At 36.0% G+C, this 11361-nt stretch overlaps 1 protein-coding gene across 1 annotated transcript; it reads left to right on the forward strand.

Moving 5' to 3' along the window:
• The first annotated feature begins 542 nt into the window (after positions 1-542).
• On the forward strand, positions 543-10644 carry LOC126615408 (protein phosphatase 2C 51-like). The gene is made up of 6 exons (XM_050283234.1): positions 543-564; positions 1244-1377; positions 1581-1600; positions 6646-7396; positions 9619-9724; positions 10116-10644. The coding sequence occupies exons 1-6, from the start codon at positions 543-545 to the stop codon at positions 10430-10432; spliced, it is 1350 nt and encodes a 449-aa protein (XP_050139191.1). The 3' UTR covers positions 10433-10644.
• Positions 10645-11361: the final 717 nt, after the last annotated feature.

The following is an 11361-nucleotide window of genomic DNA, read 5'->3' on the forward strand; positions in this document are numbered from 1 at the left end:
ATCTAGATGGGTACCCTCCATTCCCAAGACCAAATGCAAAGGGCATGGCCAGCTCACGTGGTGCTGCTGGTGGTGGTGGTGGGAGATGACTGAGTCAAGTTGATGTGAATGTGACTTTCGAACTTTTTATCCATTTTTTGCCACCAAGCACCAAATTCTCACATGGCTCTTCCCATAAGGATGTTCACTACCCAAAATTTGATATGGTTCAAAACATCATGTATATTGAGTATTATTTTACTTTCTTTTGCTTTTGGTGAATGGTATATGGCCTTTTGTATTCTTTGAAATGATTTGAAAATTCTAATGCTAAATAATGATTTTAGCAATTGGAATGGAAGCTTAATGCTTGTGTAGTTTTTATTCGCTTTAGTTTTGTATTTTCAGCTTATTACTTCCAATCTTGTTAAAACTCGTGTATTGTGGACATTGTTGGTGCTTTGTTAAAAAACTTTAATGAAAGATTCGAGAAGAAAAGAAACCTTTATCAACCAGTCTTGTTAACGAAATACCAAAAAGGAGATTTTAGTTGCTAAGCTGCGATGGCGTCGGCTGTGGAACCTGGTTGATCCGCGGCGGCAAGGCCGACGGCGCTGAGTGGAGAGCCTAGTTTTCTTCCTTTTCAGTTTGAACTAATGCGTCTGATGCCTATGCGGATAGTGATAAGTGTAGACATCAAATAGACTGTGAGTGTGTGCCATGTCAGCTGCCATGTCAGCTAAATATAGTTGAGAACTGTTGGTAGTTAGATGAGTTGTTAAAAGTTAGTTAGAGGTGAGCTGTCAAAGTGTAAAATGCTATATATAGCATATCTTGTAAACGTTTACATTTTTATGAAAAGTAATTTGAAAAGTCTCAAACATTTCTTTCATTCTCTCTGTCTTTCTTCTCTATAAATCTTCATACACAGTTCTTCATTTTCTTCATCTTTTACAATGTAGTTAACATGGTATCAGAGCCACCAGGCTCACGCCATAGATTCTGGTGGTTTCGTTTTTCATTAGTTTTCATCGGTTTTTAGTTTTATTTTCTATCTTGATTTTTAATAGAAATTCTGTCAAGTTCTTCGGTGCTTCCGCGATCTTTCTGTAACTTCTTGGTTGATTTTTCGTCTGGGCTATGAACAGAGATTGTCAGTGAAGTCTAGGTCGTCAAAATTGTTTCTTCAGGCCAAAGAGAAGTCGTCATTTGTTTTTCTTTTTAGTTCTTGAAGTTTTGGTTCTTGAATTCGGGAAATTTTCAGATTTTCATCGAGTTCTTGATACAAGGAAAGAAGATGGCGCCGACCTCACCACCGCTAAGCGCCGTCTCTGGGTGGTCATGCAGTTCATAACCTTTTGCTCTCTGCAATCTGTTCATGCCACGGACGCTTCCACGGTGACATCATGCCATTGGAAACATCTTGGTTGACTCTGATGGGTCCATTAAAGCTCTGATCCTTTTGCCGTTTATTTGTATCTCGGGGTTGTTGGGAAGCAATTTACTGCTGTGATCTTTATTAAGGAAAGAATTCAATGATGAGATTCTTGAAGACCATCGGGTTATCACGTGTTTTTCTGGGTTTTTGGAATTTGCTGTAGCTGAGGATTGAATTTGATGGGTTTTGCTCAGGGCATGGTGCGGTGTTACGAATCACATCTGGTCATCAATTTATGAAAGTTTAGACCTATGTGCAGCCCAGGTGTATGACGAAATGCCCAACTCAAAAGTTTTAGGTGAAGGTTAAGTTTCTCAGTTACATGATTTGATTCTTTTAGTATTGCGTAAATCAATTAGTTTGTTATTATGGGCAAGAAGCCATTTAAGTTGAGATGTTGAGATTTAAAAGCATGAAATCATCTTTCTAGTGCATCTTTTCTGGGTTCTTCAAGTTGTTTTTGATATTTGGGTTCAAGATTCTTCATTGCTTCAAGATTAGTGTTTGTCATGGACTTCATTTGGTATGCTGGATTTTCGAATCATGAATTGTGCAATTTTTATGGTGTCCAATTCTGTCTCTCTGGCTCACTGAAATTCTACTGTCTCTTTATTGGGTTTGAATTCTTCAGAAGCTTATAACAGCCTATAATGTTGAGTCTAACCAGCTCAGTTGTTAGCATGTATCTACCATAAGTCCGGTTATACGTATTTTAGAGAAAGATGAAGTTTGAAGAAGTTGTTGACGGTAAATCCCACAAAGGGTAATCCCGTGTTATGAGTAGGTAAATCCCACAAAGGGTAATCCTACTTAGATGTTAATTTTTTGTTGTTAAAATTGTGAAGGCCGATGTCATTGTTAAAAGGAGTTGTTTCTGGTAAAATCCACAAAGGGCGATCCTGTGGTACTATAGTTAAGGCCGATGCCACACTATAGTTTGTTAATTTCCTGTTTGTAAATATTAAAGGCCGAAGCCAATGTTGAATGAGATGTTAATGGTAAATCCCACGAAGGGTAATCCCGTAAGAATTTGTATACCGGCATGAGGGTGTGCTACGACTCCTTTATAGAAGGATGTTCTTTGTGAAGCTCTTGTTAGAGGCAGAGGAAGGGTGTCATGATTTCAATCCACTGGTTCACTTGCTTAAGTTTTTCAGTTTGTATGACGTCAAGTGTTCTTAGAATGATCTGGCAAATCACACTCCTTTAATAAAGGATTCTATTAAACATAATGGTGCCTTACCAAGACGCAAGTTGTTTGTGAATTTTCTTGAAGAGAAGTCCACAAAGAGGAAACTATTTGAGTTGTGGTTGATGATATAAAAGATGATATGGTTATGATGCAGAAAATGAGTCTAATGACATTGATAACATGTTTAGCTCTCTGTGCTTTCTATATAGATTAGTTGATTGAAGTTTGTGGGCACGAAGCCATGTTTTTTGTAAAGATTAGTTAATTAGAGTTGTAGCTGTTGAAAGGCTTGGTTTGCAGGGGATTGTAAAATTCTCCATCTACTGATGGCATTACTTGTTGGGCAAGTGACATCCTTTGGTGGAGAGGAGACTCAATTTTCCCATCTTTTGGTGAAAACAAGGAACTTAAAAGTCTTTGGAGCTTCAGACTTGACAGAACCACCACGAAGAGATTGATTGTGCAATTGAGAGGGTTGCTGTTGTTCAACTTTGGTTTAGCTTTCTTTAGACATCGCTGCAATCTCAAGCTTGGTACACTCAGCTGAGATTGAAGGGGGAAGATAAGTGTAGACATCAAATAGACTGTGAGTGAGTGCCATGTCAGCTGCCATGTCAACTAAATATAGTTGAGAAATGTTGGTAGTTAGCTGAGTTGTTAAAAGTTAGTTAGAGCTGACCTGTCAAAGTGTAAAAGGCTATATATAGCATATCTTGTAAACCTTTACATTTTTGTGAAAAGTAATATGAAAAGTCTCAAACATTTCTTTCATTATCTCTGTCTTTCTTCTCTGTAAATCTTCATACACAATTCTTCATTTTCTTCATCTTTTACAATGTATTTAACATATAGGTGTATTGGTGGGAATCACTGGTCGAGCCAATGAAGGCTCAGAACCTTCTCACTTCCAAGTTTTTGTTATTTGATTGTTCTATTTGTTCTTTTTGAGAGTTTTAACAAAACACTTCAGGTACTGTTCATTTTTAACGAAAAACCACATTTTTATCTTTACCTGTCACTATTTACTATACCTTTAAAAATGACTTTTCATTAAAAGGGAAGTTTTTTTTTTACTTTTCGTTATTTTTTTATTTTTTTTTATTTTAATCAAAACGTTTACGGTTTTGACCCTTCTGGTCCATTGAAAAGTATGATACTTTGATTTCTTGACTTATATCCTCAAAGATATGAATGAAATTTACCATTTGTATTTTTTTCCCTCGATTGTGTCAACAATCACTAATTAGCTAACTACTAACCCTAATTATACAATTTATGTCTAATCATGTCATATTAGACATGTAGAAATTAACATACATTATACATTTAAAATTGTCTTCAACGGATTTTCAACCTATGATTGTGTTGTTATATAAGCTTTCGTAATTTTTTTCCTTTTTCACTTTAATTTTATAGATATTTAAGATTGAACCCAACCCCCCCCCCCCCCCCACCACACACATAATAGAATATATGACTTCGCTACTAATGGAGTGATGGTCCTGCTGAAGAATATAGCTGGGCTATCTTTGGACCCAAAGCTTAATTAGTTTCAAAGATAACCTTATGTAATCCAATCGGCGCGTTGTATTGTGTCTCATGGTCAAAAGGAGCCTAAATTCATGTTCTCTGATAAGGCTTTGGAGAAGCTATGTCGTCCTTGGAGTAATGCGCTGACCATCAAGTTGTTGAATGAGAAAGATGATAGTAGTCACATCACAGGAAAGCAGACCATGAAGGAGGTGATATGATCATTTCAGGGAAGGGAAGGGATCAAGATTTAATGTCCTTAATATGGCTGATGAGATGTTGAATGAGAAATATGTTGATACCAGTAAGGGCTATCCGGAAAAAGAAAGATTAGGTGAAGAACAAAGGCGATGGTGTAAGGGACGCTCTTGGGTTTCCGTGTTTTGAGATTGTGGACGCTGTTAGGTTCTCTGGAGGGCTGTGGATGCTTTGGAAGGATGCAAGATTAAGGTTGGAGGTGATGGCCACCACCGTTCAAATTATTTCTTAATGATGGCAGTCAAAATCCATGGCATTTACTGCTGTTTATGCTAGCACTTGTATCGCTCTTAGGGCAAGGTTGTGGGAGTATCTAAATTTTGTTGTTGGTTGTCACCAGTTGCCTTGGTTGTTGGTGGGGGATTTCAATAAGAATCTTTTTATTGACGATAAATTAAGATGAGTTCCTTTATCTAGATTGAACGAATTCAAAGATTCAATGGATAAGAATTCTATACTTGCTTTGGGCTTTATTGGTCCAAAGTTTACTTGGACTAATAAACGAGTGGTTGGTGTTAAATTCAGCCAAGAAATTGTTGGTTGTAGCAAGAAGAAATTGACGAGTCACAAAGGAATAATCAGAGAATGTACAGTGCAAAACGTTGCGGCTACTGCAGTGATTATTTCATTGATTCATTCACATTGGATTCCTCCATTGGTGTAGTACAAGCTTATCAACAAGCTGTTCAAATACACTAATAATTGTTAATTCAATCCAAGCCTTACAACACACTCTCTAATCTAAGCCTTACGTGTGGTTATAAGATAAAACTTCATCACCTAACCTATTTTGCATTTTAAAAGCAAACTAACCGTTAGACTCTTAGGGTTCCTTGCTGGATAAGGAAAAGGATCCGGTGGATAAGGAAAAGGATCCCGCCGGATCCTTTTCCTTGGAATCTCGGGATCCTATGATCGTGACCGTTCATCATACATAGTGCGATCATTTTTCGTTAGATACTATTTATATTTAATTTTAAAATTTGAATTTAAAATGATTTATTACCGCATGATGTACAATGAACGATCACGATCACAGAATCCTCAGGAAAATAATCCGGCGATGATCCTTTTCCCCTGGCTAATCCAAGATCCAGGGCTAAGATTCATTTGATTCCAAAACTTGAGGGATTGATAAAGGTGTTTGTAATTTGGCTTGGAGGAATCTTTTTTCGGAGGCATATGTGCACCACCTCTCTAAAACTAAAGTCTCACCACTTTCGTCTCAAAATTTGTCTCAAGTCTAATCACCTCCCTAAATCCCAATATAGGCCTTTTTTCGCTTTGAGGCGCACCACCTCTCTAAAACTAAGTCTCACCACTATTTACCTAGTTTAGATACCATATGATTAGGTACCACATTAGTAGGCTTGACAAAACTCTTGGATAACTTCCTTAATTTATCTCAAGTCTAATCACCTCCCTAAACCCCAACATAGGCCTTTTCGCTTTGAGGCAATGTGACTAAATTAGGCATAATAATTTTGATGAGTTTATATATAAAAATTGGGCTAACAATGGAGGATCCATCATGAATAAATCTTGTGCTCATAAAGTCGTTAAAGAAGTAGAATATTGAAATCCTTAACCATCACATTTTTCGAGAAATTTTTTCTTATGCTGATTATTTAGCTAGTAAGAGCTACAAAGATCTGGGTTTATATTTTTCGTGATCCTCCTATATGTGGATTTGGATCGTGTTTATGGATGATTGCTCAGTGATCTCAATGACTCGTTTTGTTTGTTCTCGTGTTATTTCTTAGTTTTGTTTTGGTTGTTTAAAGTTTAAACCCCTTATTTAACCAAAAACATGGTATTATTTCAAACCAAAGAAACCGGTACACGACAATCGGCAACGACACAAGGTACGAGATCTAACGAGGACACGTGTTGCTACATTTTTCCACAAGTCAACATCCTTGTCAGCGAGGCAAAAACATAGAAAAGAAAAGTAAAGGAGAGGCACCACCCCATCCCCTCACGGCTCGCCACGTACACATTTTCTAGCGACAGCGGGTAGGCCCCGCCCTGCACCAAAAGATCTCCTACCAATACAGAATCACTAGCGGCACGTCCATCGTTCCACGTGTCCAGGATCGCATCCACACCGTCCACGTCTCTCTCATAAAATCAAAGCCAGTGGTCCGCACAAAGCATGCCTGGCGATCATCCGTTTGCCGTGAAAACAATCAACGGCTGAGATTAGAAGCTGGTCTACGCCTCTCAGCTTTTTCATCTAATTTAAAAGAAGCCCTTCACGTTCAGGCTGGGGAGTGAATGGAAAGATGAGGCCACGGAGTTTCGTCATCGAAACCAAGAATGCCCGGCGACAACGACTCAGAGTCCGACGATTGAAGTACACGTGTCAGGCGAAGAAGATCCAGGTGCAGATCACCGGCGGCAGCGGCCGGAAACATGATTCCGAAGATTGCAAGACATTGGAGTTGAAGGAACAAGAGAAAGATGTTGGGAGTTCTATGGAGATATTGTCGGTGTCATTTTCAGCATCGAAAAATGACGTCGTGTTGACTAGTGGATCCGTGGCCGGATCAGATGAAGGCGGAGAGAAAAGGAGTGGTGAGGGTTCGGAAGAGAGGGGAGGGTATGGCATCGTCTCGGTGAAGGGGATGAGGAAGGAGATGGAAGATGCAGTGAGAGCGGAGGTAGGGTTTGGGAAGTCTGACTTTTACGGGGTGTATGACGGGCACGGTGGGGCTGACGTGGCTGTGGCTTGTAGGGAGAGGATGCATGAGGTGGTGGCGGAGGTGGTGGAAATGGAAGGGACTAAAGGTGATGCGATTGATTGGGAGACGGTGATGGAGGGGTGTTTTGAGAAAATGGATGTGGAGGTGAGTGATATTGCAGCGGCGAGGACGGTTGGGGCGACAGCGGTGGTGGCTTTGGTGATGGAGGAGCAGGTGGTGGTGGCCAATTGTGGCGATTCTAGGGCTGTTTTGTCGAGAGGTGGTGTTGCCTTGGCCTTGTCCAATGACCATAAGGTGCGTAGTTACCAAACTTTATGTATGTATCTGTGACAACGATGACATTGTAGTTGATTTTCATTGATTTTAAGTGCTTTGTTATAACTATATGCATCGTACATTTAACTAATTAGTATCCAACAAAAAAAAAAATTAGTGTCAGTAAATAAGCCCCAAAAGATGTAGAACTCATGGCAACAATTCTGTTCCATATTTTGAAATTAGTATAAATTCACATCCCATTGTATATTTTGCAAGATAGGATGCCTTGTTGAGTGGAAATATTGCATAATATTGGCTATAAAATTGAACAGAAAGATAGAAAATATGGCTCGTTTGGAAGAGTTTTTTAAAATGTGTTTGATGAAAGTATTTTTGAAATAAATTAAAAAAAAAAACTAGATTTTAATCGTTAAATAATATGAAGTTTAGAAAAAATATCTTATACAAGATTAAAAATTGATTTTAGTGCTTATACTTTATTTAATGCTAGTATATTAAATGTCTCTTTTTTTATTTATAATTTTATGGTGTTCATAAATTAAATTTTATGAAAATATTATGAATTTTAAATCCCATTATGGTAAGTATCTAATATAAGAAAATATTTTTGTAAAGATTTTTTGGTACACATGTTTTTGCATATTTTTTTTATGTGCCACTAATTTATTACAATATATTTAGGTACGAGTATTTCGGTATGCTAGGTTAGTATAATATGTTTAGGTATGAACATTTTGATATATTAGTTTATTATCATATATTTAGGTACGAAATTTTACGGTACACTTATGTTTTTGTAAATTTTTTTATATGACATTAATTCTTTATAATGTATTTAGATATAGACATTTCGGTACATTAATTCAGTAAAATATATTATGATATGAACACTAATTAAAGGAAGTAAAATAAATATAATGAATTAAAATGTGTATAATAATAAATAATTTTAATTTTAATATAATGATATTAAATAATATTTTTATTAAATATTAAAATAAAAATATTATATAAATTTGTATTAAGTACACATTAAAGAACTAAAAACAATATCCAATCAAATATTAGGTTTTTATTGAATTTTAATCTTCTTCAACAATTAAAGTTCAAAAATTCCATAAATTTTTAATAAAAATATAAGTAAATCATGAAAAAAACGCTTGACGTGCTTCTTTCACATCACATAACCCGTGCTTTTTGCAAGAAGTACATGACATAGTGCATGAAGTATTCTAAGTGCATTTGTAATATAATAATTTTAAAATAACTTCAAGTACATATTAGAGGACTAAAATCAATATCCAATTAAACATCAGGTCTTTATTGAATTATAATTTTTTTCAAGGATTAAAGTTTAAAAAATCCATAAATTTTTAATAAAAATATAAGTCAATCATGAAAAGTGTTTGACGTTCTTCTTACGTATCACATAATTTATGCTTTTTGTAAGAAGTACATCACATAGTGCATGAAGCACTCTTAAGTGCATTTGTAATATAATAATTTTAAAATAACTTTCAAATGAGCGTATAAAGCTGTATTGTTTGAACTTATTGTCTAGAGATATGTGATGCAGGTAGTGTCAATATTAGACAAAGTAATCAGTACTTTCAAGTCAAAATCTAACGAAAAGGACTAAAGTTATTTAAGAGCTTCCTGAAAAAAATTTACTTCAATCACGCTCTCTAATCGAGGGAGTCATAGTAATTGTGAACCAATAGGAATAAAGTTTTTTATTTAAAATATTATTAAAACGATAATAATGTGATGAGCTCCTTTCTCACTTCTTAAATTTAGAAGATCTATAGATTGGAGATGAAAATTTTCCACTCCTTCCCATATTTTGACTAGGAGTTCATTTAGAGAGTTCATTGGTGAGAGTTAAATATTTTTCACCATGTAATTTGTGTGCAAACAGTTGGAGATGAGGGAATTGAACACACGATCTCAGGTGTAAGGATAAATTTATGCTCTTAATTGTTTAAGTTACGAGTCTCTTGTGCAACCAATTAATTTTATTACATGTATTTATGTTTTAATACTCACTATTTATTACATGTATTTATGTTTTAGTACTTACCGTAATACTGAAAAATTTCTCCAGTAGAGCCCTATGTACTTTATTATTAAGTTCAACTAAACACATTCATCGCTGCTTTAAAATTTAATTCCGCTAGCTGAGTACATTTATTATTTTGTTGATATAATGGTTTTTAATTTCTACGTGCATATATAAGCCGGACAGAGTGGATGAGTTGAAGAGAATTGAAGCTGCAGGTGGGAGGGTCATCAACTGGAACGGAAGCCGTGTACTTGGGGTGCTTGCCACTTCCAGATCAATAGGTGCGTACATTATACAATCGGCGGGATATAAACTCTAAATCTCTTAGTAACGGCATTATAAATAAAATCACTAGGCATCTCGGGCCAAATTAAATCCTCGCAATTGGACAAAGCAAATCGAGGAGCCTAATTCAAGTGAACAACCAAATTTAGCTTTATTAACAGTTGTAACATTCACCTGCATTAGGTTATAACAACAAAACTTTATCTCACTGAAGTGGTCGGCTGTATGAATCTTAGAACGCTACTGCATTTGGTTTTGCACTAACTCATTCACTTCCATTTGGTTGATTGATTTAATTTTCAAATGGATCCCCTTTTGGATTAATTTGGAAATATTGCTCGGACATTTCTCAGACTTGGTGGTGTTTCAAATTGATTGGGGGTGCAGGTGACCATTACCTGAGGCCATATGTGATATCAAGACCAGAGGTGACGGTGACCAGGCGAACCGACCAGGATGAATTCCTCATCCTTGCCAGTGACGGGCTGTGGGATGTTATGTCAAACGACGTAGCATGTCAGGTTGTTAAAAAGTGTCTTCGTGGCCGAATGAAGAGAATATCCATTCACGACGAACATCGTGTTCTCCTAAATGTAGGAAGTCGCACATCTGAGGCAGCAGCAGTCTTGGTTGACCTAGCTATGGCTCGGGGAAGCAGAGATAACATTAGCGTGATTGTGGTCGACCTCACAAAACCCAGCTAGCTGTAGCGAGCATGCATTTTACATTTTATTTTATAGTAAATATAGAACGTTTTCTTAAATTAACGTATATTTTCTTTGCCCCTTTATACCTTTGGAGTTGAAGTCACGTGATTTCACACCAGTCAGGCACCACATGTGAAGCATATGCTTCAGGCATTATTCGTACAGTAAAAGCAAAGAATCAAAATCAGTCGGCATGTTTTCCAGTAAAAGTATCAATTATTCCCGCGAGTTTACCATTTATCAACAGTAGAAGCAGTTAAATATCTTATACTTAAACAGTCAAGAACTCATCTTTAAAGTCTCCTTTTCCCAGTATATAAAAATAAGACTCCCACAAAGAAAGCAAGTCAATTTTCATATATCTTCTTGGCTATTTCATTACTCCAATATTAATTCAATATAATCATAGAATGTGTGCTGTTTCATTTAATGGGATACTAAGAAAGTGTAAATAAACCCTTAGGTAGATCCTAAAAAAAGGGGCAATTTTCAATTGCTTGGTTAGTTTTATATATATTTTTTGTTTATGTTTTGAGTAATGTGATTCACCCTTCTATTTTTATTTTCAAATTTCTAGTTAATTTTTGTTATTTGATTTTCTTCAGTTCATTGGATTTGATGATCGGAATTGAGAGGTGTGGAGAGTAAAAAGGAATGTGTGGATACCATCGGTTTTTTTTTTTTTTTTTTTTGTGCTGTTTCATTTAATGGGATACTAAGAAAGTGTAAATAAACCCTTAGGTAGATCCTAAAAAAAGGGGTAATTTTCAATTGCTTGGTTAGTTTTATATATATTTTTTGTTTATGTTTTGAGTAATGTGATTCACCCTTCTATTTTTATTTTCAAATTTCTAGTTAATTTTTGTTATTTGATTTTCTTCAGTTCATTGGATTTGATGATCGGAATTGAGAGGTGTGGAGAGTAA

The sequence above is a fragment of the Malus sylvestris genome, chromosome 1 (genome assembly GCF_916048215.2).
Source record: "Malus sylvestris chromosome 1, drMalSylv7.2, whole genome shotgun sequence".
NCBI classification, from domain to species: domain Eukaryota; kingdom Viridiplantae; phylum Streptophyta; class Magnoliopsida; order Rosales; family Rosaceae; genus Malus; species Malus sylvestris.